At 39.7% G+C, this 12,189-nt stretch overlaps 1 protein-coding gene across 1 annotated transcript in view; it reads right to left on the reverse strand.

The window, feature by feature from the left end:
• SND1 (staphylococcal nuclease and tudor domain containing 1) overlaps positions 1–12,189 on the reverse strand; it is a 498,025-nt gene that overhangs the window by 282,491 nt on the left and 203,345 nt on the right. The window contains exon 12 of the mRNA XM_072652826.1: positions 5,389–5,489. Within this exon, the coding sequence (XP_072508927.1) occupies positions 5,389–5,489 (101 nt within the window). The remainder of the gene's footprint in view (positions 1–5,388; positions 5,490–12,189) is intronic.

Consider the following 12,189-nt stretch of genomic DNA (forward strand, 5'->3'; position numbering starts at 1 on the left):
GATTCTCTAGGTAAATCATCATATCATCTGCAAAGAGTGATAACTTAGTTTCTTCTTTGGCTATTCTAATTCCTTGAATATCTTTATCTTGTCTAATTGCTACAGCTAACATTTCTAGTACCATATTGAATAATAGTGGTGATAATGGACAACCTTGTTTCACCCCTGATCTTATTGGGAATGCATCTAGCTTATCCCCATTGCATATAATGCTTGCTGAAGGTTTTAGATAGATACTGCTTATTATTTTATGGAAAGTTCCCTTTATTCCTACGTTCTCCAATGTTTTTAGTAGGAATGGATGTTGTATTTTGTCAAAAGCTTTTTCTGCATCTATTGAGATAATCATGTGGTTTTTGTTAGCTTTGTTGTTGATGTGATCGATAATGCTAATAGTTTTCCTAATATTGAACCAGCCCTGTAGTCCTGGTATGAATCCTACCTGATCATAATGTATTAATCTCGTGATAAGATGCTGTATTCGTTTTGCTAAAATCTTATTTAAAATTTTTGCATCTATATTCATTAGGGAAATTGGTCTATAATTTTCTTTCTCTGTTTTGTCTCTTCCTGGTTTGGGTATCAAAACCATATTTGTATCATAGAAAGAATTTGGGAGGACTCCTTCTTCCCCAATTTTCAAGAATAGTGTATGTAGTATTGGAATTAACTGTTCTTTAAATGTTTGATAGAATTCACTTGTGAATCCATCTGGCCCTGGAGATTTTTTCCTAGGGAGTTCATTGATGGCTTGTTCAATTTCTTTTTCTGAGATGGGGTTGTTTAAGTATTCAACTTCCTCTTCTGTTAATCTGGGCAATTTGTATTTTTTAAAATATTCATCCATCTCGTTTAGATTGTCGAATTTGTGGGCATAAAGTTGGGCAAAGTAGTTTCTAATTATTGTTTTAATTTCCTCCTCATTGGAGGTGAGTTCACCCCTTTCATTTTTAATGTTAGTAATTTGGTTTTCTTCTTTCTTTTTTTTGATCAGATTAACCAAAGGTTTATCAATTTTATTAGTTTTTTCATAAAACCAACTATTGGTTTTATTTATTAATTCAATAGTTTTCTTTATTTCAATTTTATTAATCTCTCCTTTGGTTTTCAGTATTTCTAATTTGGTATTTACTTGGGGATTTTCAATTTGTTCTTTTTCTAGCTTTTTCAACTGCAAGCCTAAGTCATTGATCTCCTCTTTCTCTATTTTATTTATGTAAGCATTCAGAGATATAAAACTTCCCCTAATAACTACTTTTGCAGTGTCCCATAAGTTTTGGTATGTTGTCTCACTATTGTCATTCTCTTGAATGAAGTTGTTGATTGTTTCTATGATTTCTTCTTTAACCCAATCCTTCTTTAGAATTAGATTATTTAGTTTCCAATTGATTTTTGGTTTCTCTTTCCATGGCCTTTTATTACATGTAATTTTTAATGCATTATGATCTGAAAAGGATGCATTGATTATCTCTACCTTTCTGCACTGGATTGTGAGATTTTTATGTCCTAGTACATGGTCAATTTTTGTAAATGTTCCATGTACCGCTGAGAAAAAGGTATATTCCTTTCTATTCCCATTTAATTTTCTCCAAAGATCTATCATATCTACCTTATCCAGAGTTTTATTTACCTCCTTAACCTCTTTCTTGTTTATTTTGAGGTTGGATTTATCGAGTTCAGAGAGGGGGAGGTTGAGGTCCCCCACTAGTATAGTTTTGCTATCAATTTCTTCCTTCAACTCCCCCAACCTCTCCTCTAAGAATCTGGATGCTATACCACTTGGAGCATACATGTTTAGTAATGATATTGCTTCATTGTCTATGGTGCCTTTTAGTAGGATATAGTTTCCATCCTTATCCCTTTTGATTAGATCTATTTCTGCTTTTGCTTTGTCTGAGATTAGGATTGCTACTCCTGCCTTTCTTACATGAGCTGAAGCACAATATATTCTGCTCCATCCTTTGACCTTTATCCTATGTGTATCCCCCCGTTTCAAATGTGTTTCTTGTAAGCAGCATATTGTTGGATTATGGCTTTTAATCCATTCTGCTATCCATCTCCGTTTTATGGGAGAGTTCATCCCATTCACATTCACAATTATGATTACAATCTGTGTATTTCCCTCCACCCTCTTTCCCACCATTTGTGCTTTTAACTCTCCCGTCTCCCTTCCCCTCCTCAATAGTATTCACTTTTCTCCCCCTCCTCCTGCAGCCTTCCCCTCCTTCTTTTAGCCCCCCTCCCTTTTAGTCCCCTTTACTCTTATTGCTTCTTTCCTCCCTTTTAGCCACCCTCCCCTTTCTTCCCCCTTCCCCTCCTACTACCTATAGAGCTAGTTAGGATTATCTGCTTAAGGTTATTGTTCCCTCCTTTGAACAAATCAGATGAGAGTACCTCTCAAACAATGCTCATCTCCCTCCCCTCCTTCCCTCTACTATAGTTTTGTACTTCTTCCTGTGATATAATTTGCCATTTTCTGCTTCCCCCTTTCCACACCTCCTATTACATTCCCTTCTCATACTTAAATCATATTTTTGCCATGACATCATTTACTTTATGCCCGTTCCCTCTACATATATCCCTTTTATCATAATAGCTGCACAGTTCTCAAGATTAACAGGTATCATCTTCCCTTACAGGGAGGTAAACAGATTGCCCTAATTGAGTTGCAAGTTTTTGTTTTTGTTTTTTCCCCTCTGTTTACCTTTTTATGATTCTCTGGAGACCTGCATTTGAAGATCAAATTGTCTATTGAGTTCTGGTGTTTTGGTCAGGAAGCTCTGGAAATCCCTTATTTCGTTGAATGACTTTCTCCTTGCCTGAAATGTTATGCTGAACTTTGCTGGGTAGTTGATCCTCGGTTGGAGTCCCAACTCCTTTGCCTTACGGAATATTGGGTTCCAATTCTTTCGATCTTTTAATGTAGAAGCTGCAAGGTCCTGTGTGATCCTGACTGTGTGACCTTGATATTTAAATTGTTTCTTTCTGGCTGCTTGTAGTATTTTCTCCTTCATGTGATAGCTCTGGAATTTGGCAACTATATTTCTTGGGGTTTTGAGTTTGGGATCCCTTTCCGGTGGGGAACGGTGGATTCTTTCGATGACTATTTTGCCCTCTGAGTCTAGTACTTCTGGGCAGTTTTCCTTGATGATTTCCTGGAAGATATTGTCCAGACTCTTTTCTTCATCATGGGTTTCTGGCAGGCCAATAATTCTTAAATTTTCTCTCCTGGATCTATTTTCCAGGTCAGTTGTTTTTCCAATTAAATATTTTACATTTTCTTCTATCTTTTCATTCTTTAGATTTTGTTTGACTGATTCTTGTTGCCTCATTGAGTCATTAGTTTCTACTTGCCCAATTCTAATCTTGATCGTATTGTTTTCTTCAGTTAGCTTTCGCATCTCCTTTTCCATCTGGCCAATTTTTCCCTTTAAGGAGCTATTTTCTCCATTTAATTTTTGTACTTCTTTTTCCATTCGACTAATTTTCCCAGTTAGGTTTTGGGTTTCCTTTTCCATCTGATCAATTTTCCCTATTAGGTTTTGAGTTTCCTTTTCCGTTTGATTAACTCTTCCTTTTAGGGAATTATTCTCTCCAGTTAATTTTTGAACTTCCTTTTCCATTTCTTCAATTTTCTTTTTCAGATTGATGTTCTCATCAGTGAATTCCTTTTTTATGGTTTTAAAATCATTGGCCAGTTTTTCTTTTATATCCTTCTTCAGACGTTCCAGGTAATCTAGTTGTGCTTGCGAGAAATTCATAGTCCCATCTGAGGTTTCAGATGGAAGTACAGTCTCAGCTCTGACCTCTTTGGTGTTTGTGTTTTGGTCCTTATCCCCATAGAAAGATTCTATGGTTTTTTCACTTTTCGTCTGCTTTTTCCGATTCATGATGTTGGCTGAGTGTTGTAGCTTTTGGTTCTTTCAGTCAGAAGATACAGATCTTTTAAGTTGAGTTGATGTTTGTCTAGGCTAAAAGCAGCCTTTTTTTTTTGTTGTTGTTGTTGTTGTTGTTGTTGTTTCCCAGATCAACCCTGGGTTTAGCTTGATAGGTGTGTGGGAGGTGTGGTCTGGTCTCAGGATATCTCCTCAGCTGGCCTGAGGCAAAGGCAAGGTCCGGGGATGCTGATCCCAGCTTCCCTATTGTCTTCCCCTTCCCCTGGAGGACTGGGGCACGCCTAGAGGCTAATGCGTGTTCCCGCCCCTCCTGGGGCTCGTCTCCCGGGCTGAGGCTTGCTTGGGTCTCAGTGCGAATTTTTCTCTGCCCTGGGTCGTCTGTCCCTCCAGATAGCCTCCACCACGGTAGGAAGAATCCCCCTTTGCCACCTCTCCAGCCTCTGGTGTTATGAGACCACCCGCCCCCTTCTGCTGCTCCCACTGATCCAGGATCAATCTGGGGAAGAATTTTATGGTTCCCTCACGGTCATCGGGGGGGAGGGGAGAGCACTTACTGATCACTCCGGCATCCCAGCTCCTGGATGTTCAAGTAGTGACCCACTGAAGTCCCGTCTTTAGGCTGAAGATTTCAAGGGCTGTTGCGCTGATATCGTTGGCTCGGCCTGGCTTATCTCCTGCTCCGCTGGTCTCGCCCGCCACTCTCGGGCCCCTTGGGTCCCCTCCGCCCTGCCGCGCCGACCGCGCTGCGCTGTGCGCCAGGGTCTTACCCCCGCGGAACAGATCCCTCCCGTGGACCCTCCAGTCCAGCCTGGGCTCCGAATCCGTCAAAGTTCGTCTCCCACTGGATTCTACACCTCCAAAGTCTGGTCAGACTCTCCCCCCAGATATATCCAGAGGAGTTTTTCCAGGAGCTTAGGTGAGTCGTTGCTTTCACTCCGCCATCTTGGCTCCGCCCCCCCCATTTTCTTTTGTATTATGTTTTGTTTTGTTTTGTGGTTTCTCCTATTCATTTTAATTCTTCTATGCAACAGGTATTTAATAGGAAAATATGTGTAGAACCTATATAAGATTGCATGCCATCTCAGGGAGGGAGTGCGGAGGGAGGGGAGGGAGGGGAAAAAAAAATCTAAGAAATATGGAAGTGACTGTCAAACACTGAAAACAAATAAAATAATTTCATTGAAAAAAAAGAATCAATATTTTCTGTATAGTATCTAGGACATAGAGTATACATAATAAATAGCACCATAAATATTAGTAATATACTCCACACAGTAGCAAAAACAGTCAGATGCCCATATATCTGAAATAATAACAATGAAATATGTGATCAGCTAATGAGCACAACTTTAAAATGATTTGCAAATATATAGTCCTTCACAGGCATATAACAATTATATACCACTTTCTTTTTAAAAAAGAATTTTTAGCTACTTCCTTTTCCCATTCCCATGGGATGTTTGACTGATTTACAGCTAGCAAAATCACTCACATTCCTCCTATGGTGACAGTAGCACAGGTACGCTCTGAAAAGGCTGGCACAGTCTCAGTGGCTGCACTGGCTGGTCTGATATAATCCACAGTCACATTGACCTGAAATAAAAGGGAAAAAAATGAATTAGGGTCAAATAAGCCTAACAAAATGACCCTTGCACATCCATTTATCCTCACATAACAAGGGGAATATGATATCTCCATTTGATCATAACCTTGTAGATCTGAGCGCAGCCTCACTATACAAATGAAACCAAGGTCCAAGGAAAATGACTTGCCTTGCCTAAAATCAAACAGTTAAGGGGAGAACCAGGAGTATAACAGAATACTTTCCACTGAATTACTCTGACCAAAAAAATATAAAAAGGTTATAGGGCATTCAACAACAAATGGGTTAAGTCTTTAAGTTCTACATTACCAGGAATGACCCAGAGAAAAAAAATCAAGATATTAATGCAAGGCATTTTGATTAAACAATGAAAACAAGACCTATAGAATGTTTAGTCTCTCAATTCAGTCAATTCTTACTGTTCATAAGTGATCCACTGTCATACCTATAAAATGTGGGAGTTAGACTAAGGTCATTAATACTCCCAACTCTAAAATTCTGTGATGTGTTTATATATTCATGTATGTATATATTCATGTATATATGTATGTATGTGCACATGAAAACATGTGCATATATACATGAGATATTTCTCTCCATTCACATACTTTTGATTTCCTGTTAAATAACTCATATCATTTAACAACAACATATGTAACTGTGTGTATTGACTACAAAAAGATGTGATTTTATGTGAGCATATAAATGGGTAAGTGCTAAACAAGCAAAAATCTCATATGAATGTTTATGTTTGAATATTCCCTCTTTAAAAGAGATACCTATCTTCATTTGACATGATTACAGAGGTAGGTACTTGTAGTTACGGCACATGCACATACATGTGTGTGCGTGCGTGTATGTGGGGGAAGAAGTTTTTACATAATCAGTACTCACAGATGACTTCAGTCATTCATATGAACTATAAATATAAAGCTCCTTCTCCTAATACATTTTCCCTCTTACCTTTAATATTTTCTTCCCATTCCATCCCTGCACAATCCAAGTATAGTACATTAGGCTACTGCATGAGTATACTGAATTCCAAATTCTCATTTTATTAGAATTGTTAGGATATCTTGTCTGAACAATGTAATACAGGCAGATACATATCCATCTCTCTTTCTCTTCAGAAAGGAGAGCACTTGTACCAAAAGATTTGCTGTTGTTCATTCATTTCAGTTGTGTCCAACTCTTCATGATCCCATTTGGGGTTTTCTTGGCAAAGATACTGGAGTAGTTTGCCATTTTCTTCTCCAGCTCACTTTACAAATGAGGAAATTGAAACAGAGTAAAGTGACCTGTTCAGAGTCACACAGCTAGAAAGTGTCAGAAGCCAGCTTTGAATTCAGGGACTTGCTGACCCCCAGGTCCCTCATTCTATTCACTGAGTCGCCTAGCTGCCAGAAGGTTAGCCCATGCCATTTACTCCCCCTCCTGCATTCCACTCCACGCATCAAAAGATTATCTTTTCATCTAATCTAAAACTGCGTAGAAGAAAGAGAGAAATCATATCCCATTTTGGTTCTTTTGCTAAGACAGATGTTCAATCCACTATAGAAGCATAAAATATTAGAGCTACTCTAACTTATACCTTAATAAAAAAGAATTTTCTCTAAAACAAATGTGAGAAGTAATCAACATTATTTGCTTGAAGACCTCCAGTGAAAGGAAGTTACAGGCTCCTCAGGAAGTCCACTCCACTTTGGGGTAGCGCGAGTTGTGAGGGAGGTTTTCCTGATATCTGAGTTATACTCCTCTCTACCTTCCACTCACAGCTCCTCATTCAACCCTCTGAATCAAAACAGTCCAAGCCCAATACTTCTTTCACGTGACAACCCTCTTCAAATACTTAAAGACTTAGTATAACCCACCTGAGATTTCTCTGCTCAAGACCAAATCTTCTTAGTTCCTTCAGCTCATCTTCAATAAAGTATGACCTCAAAGTCTTTCACAACATCCTGGAAAGCCACTTTTGAATATTTCCCAGCTTATCAATGGTACTCCTAGAACATGGTGCTCAGCACTAAACAAAGTGCCCAGGAGTGGGCTAAACCAGGTAGAGTACAGAAGCACTATCACCTTCTTATTTCTACAAGCCAGGTCTTCTTTTCTTAATGTAACTCAAGACTGAATTAGTTTTATTTTTAGTCAAGTTGTCCTACTGAGCTTGTGGTCCAATAAAAACCTCAGATGAAAATCTTTCTAAACATGCCTCACTCATCTTGTACTTCTGAAGTTAATTTCATAACTCCAGCATAAGACTTTGAATTCTGTCTCTGTCACATTCTATATTAATTGATTTGGCACAGTGTCCTAAATGGTCAAGACCTTTCTGGACACTGGCTAATATCCAGCATGGCAGTCATCACTCTCAGGTTTACGTCATCCGCAAAGCTGATAAGGATGCTACAACTTAATAAAAAAGAATTTTTTTATTAAGGTATTTTTTTTAAAAAAAGTTAAATGGTACAGGGCCACAGCAGGCTACCACAAAACTTGTGCAATTATCCAGGTCTGAGACAGAATTAACAAGGCTATGGAACATACAGTATTGTTAAACCATATAAGAATTAGGAGATACTGCTTACTCCTTTATTTCATTCATTATGGAATATGGACCACTGGTGAGGTGGTCCTTGGAATTTCCAGGACCTACAAACAGCACCCACCAACAAAGTCCTAGAATATCCGTGACTTGGTGGATCCTTCACTTGATATTGGATGAACTCCATTTGCTATCACTCTAGCTTTTGTCCCCATTGAGGAAAAAGGGACCATGGCAAAGTCTAAATGCTCCATCACAACTGTCTGTGTGTATCAGTTACCTTCTGTTTGAGAGCTATATTATTACAAGCCAAATATATCTATTGTTTCTCATCCCTTTGCATGTGTGTATCAGGTCAGTCAGTTATAACACCCTGAAAATCTGAGAGCTTAGGATGGCTGCTAGCTGTATCCTATGGCCGGGCCATACCCAGGCATAATCCACTGTAACTTGGAAGGATGTTCATGAGCCTGTGCATCCCTTTCCATGTTGACAAGGAACCATTAATTACTACTTCTTGGATTTGGTCAACCAGTTTCAAATTCATCTAATGGTACTACCATCTATTCTGCTTTATTTGGTCTTTTATACAAGAATAGTAAGAAAAACTTAGGGGCAGCTAGGTGGTGCAGTGGATAAAGCACCAGTGCAGCAGTCAGAAGGACCTGAGTTCAAATCTCACCTCAGACACTTCACATTCACTAGCTGTGTGACCTTGGGTAAGTCATTTAACCCCAATTAACTCATCCTGGGTCATCTCCAGTCATCCTGATGAATATCTGGTCACTGGATTCAGATGGCTCTGGGGGAGAAGTGAGGCTGGTAACCTGCAGAGCCCTCCCTCACTCAAAAAAGTCAAGTGCAAGTTATGTCATTATTTCTCCGATGGCATGGTCTTCTTTGGCAACAAAGGATGAACATACACAAAGTAAGAAAAGCTTATGTGAAAATCCCTTGATAAAATCCAAGTAAACCGTATGTACTACATTCTCATGATCTACCAATTTAGTAAGTGTCAAAAAGAGATAATGGGGTTTGTCTATCATGAGTTGTTTGTGATGAAGTCATTTGGGTTCTCTATGATCACCACTTCCTTTTCTATATGTTCACTGTCTCTTTAAGAAATATATTCTACAGAGGGACCTGCAAACCTCTGGTAGAGGCAGAGCGGAGCCCAGCCCAGACCTGCTGCGGCAGCGGCCAAGGCACCGAGAGATACAGATCCGAGCAGGCTTCAGGGATGGGATCTCCAGCAGCCGCACAAGTCCCTACACCCACAGGTGACGGAGGTCGGTGAGAGAGTCTCTTTGGAAGGTCGAAGGGGGAGTGGGGTGCCCCCATGGCTCGGGCCCCCTGTGGAGGCAGAAGCTGAGGGGCAGCGGCAGACCCAAGCAGGCAGGAGCCTGGATCCATTGTTGAAGGTCTCTGCATAAACTCCCTGAGGGAACTGAGCCTGAGAGGCAGCCCTGCCCCGACCTGACCACCTGAACTTAATCTCACACTGAATAGCAGCCCTGCCCCCGCCGAAAGCCCTGAGGCTGGAAGCAGTATTTGAATCTCAGACCCCAAACGCTGGCTGGGAGGATCAGGAGGCAGGTAGGTGTGAGGAGAATATTCAGAGGTCAAGTCACTGGCTGGGAAAATGCCCAAAAAAGGGAAAAGAAATAAGACAATAGAAGGTTACTTTCTTGGAGAACAGACATTTCCTCCCTTCCTTTCTGATGAGGAAGAACAATGCTTACCATCAGGCAAAGACACAGAAATCAAGGCTTCTGTGTCCCAGCCCACCCAATGGGCTCAGGCCATGGAAGAGCTCAAAAAGAATTCTGAAAATCAAGTTAGAGAGGTGGAGGAAAAACTGGGAAGAGAAATGAGAGAGATGAAAGAAAAGCATGAAAAGCAGATCAGCTCCCTGCTAAAGGAGACCCAAAAAAATGTTGAAGAAATTAACACCTTGAAAACTAGCCTAACTCAATTGGAGAAAGAGGTTCAAAAAGCCAATGAGGAGAAGAATGCTTTCAAAAGCAGAATTAGCCAAATGGAAAAGAAGGTTCAAAAGCTCACTGAAGAAAATAGTTCTTTCAAAATTAAAATGGCACAGATGGAGGCTAAGGACTTTATGAGAAAGCAAGAAATCACAGAACAAAACCAGAAGAATGGAAAATTGGAAGATAATGTGAAATATCTCACTGGAAAAACAACAGACCTGGAAAATAGATCCAGGAGAGACAATTTAAAAATTATGGGACTACCTGAAAGCCATGATCAAAAGAAGAGCCTAGACATCATCTTTCATGAAATTATCAAGGAAAACTGCCCTGAGATTCTAGAACCAGAGGGCAAAATAAATATTCAAGGAATCCACAGAACACCGCCTGAAAGAGATCCAAAAAGAGAAACTCCTAGGAACATTGTGGCCAAATTCCAGAGTTCCCAGGTCAAGGAGAAAATATTGCAAGCAGCTAGAAAGAAACAATTCAAGTATTGTGGAAATACAATCAGGATAACACAAGATCTAGCACCCTCTACATTAAGGGATCGAAGGGCATGGAATAGGATATTCCAGAAGTCAAAGGAACTAGGACTAAAACCAAGAATCACCTACCCAGCAAAACTGAGTATAATACTTCAGGGGAAAAATTGGTCTTTCAATGAAATAGAGGACTTTCAAGCATTTTTGACGAAAAGACCAGAGCTGAAAAGAAAATTTGACTTTCAAACACAAGAATGAAGAGAACCATGAAAAGGTGAACAGCAAAGAGAAGTCATAAGGGACTTACTAAAGCTGAACTGTTTACATTCCTACATGGAAAGACAATATTTGTAACTCTTGAAACATTTCAGTATCTGGGTTCTGGGTGGGATTACACACACACACATGCACACACGCACACATACATAGAGACAGAGTGCACAGAATGAATTGAAGAGGATGGGATCATATCTTAAAAAAAAAAATGAAATCAAGCAGTGAGAGAGAAATATATTGGGAGGAGAAAGGGAGAAATGGAATGGGGCAAATTATCTCTCATAAAAGAGGCAAGCAAAAGACTCATTAGTGGAGGGATAAAGAGGGGAGGTGAGAGAAAAACATGAAGTCTACTCTCATCACATTCCACTAAAGGAAAGAATAAAATGCACACTCATTTTGGTAGGAAAACCTATCTCACAATACAGGAAAGTGGGGGATAAGGGGACAAGCAGGGTGGGGGGGATGATAGAAGGGAGGGCATGGGGAGGAGAGTGCAATTCGAGGTCGACACTCATGGGGAGGGATAGGATTAAAAGAGAATAGAAGTAATGGGGGACAGGATAGGATGGAGGGAAATAGAGTTAGTCCTATACAACACAACTATTATGGAAGTCATTTGCAAAACTACACAGATTTGGCCTATATTGAATTGCTTGCCTTCCAAAGGGAAGGGGTGGGGAGGGAGGGAGGTAAAGAAGGTGGAACTCAAAGTGTTAGGATCAACTGTCGAGTAATGTTCTTGCCACTAGGAAATAAGAAATACAGGTAAAGGGGTATAGAAAGCTATCTGGCCCTACAGGACAAAAGAGAAGATGGAGACAAGGGCAGAGAGGGATGATAGAAGAGAGAGCAGATTGGTCATAGGGGCAATTAGAATGCTTGGTGTTTGGGGGAGGAGGGGATAAAAGGGGAGAAAATTTGTAACCCAAAATTTTGTGAAAATGAATGTTAAAAGTTAAATAAATAAATTTAATTAACAAAAAGAAAAAAAAGAAATATATTCTAGAATTCTGACAGAAATCTAAGTCAAGGTTACTAGTTCTAATTTGAAGGTTTTTTTCTCTTCCCTTTTTGAATATAGAATAGCATTTTTGCTTGCCTATTAAATTCCTGAATAGGCCTCGCCGTAAAAATCTTACAAATATGCATGTGTACCTAGATGCATGTGTATGTCAGAGGGCCCTATATACATACAGTATGATACTCCATGGCCATCCTGACTTTCTCAGCCTCCTCAAACACTTATAATGACAAAAGATCTTAAACCAAGGTGAAAGATAACATAGTCTCCCACCAAAGAAAACATTAAAAAGTTCAAAATGGAATCTACAAAGCAGAGATAATACCTGAAGCAGCAGAAATCCCTCCACCAATATAAAACCACAAAAATGAG

The sequence above is a fragment of the Notamacropus eugenii genome, chromosome 3 (assembly GCF_028372415.1).
Source record: "Notamacropus eugenii isolate mMacEug1 chromosome 3, mMacEug1.pri_v2, whole genome shotgun sequence".
NCBI lineage: Eukaryota > Metazoa > Chordata > Mammalia > Diprotodontia > Macropodidae > Notamacropus > Notamacropus eugenii.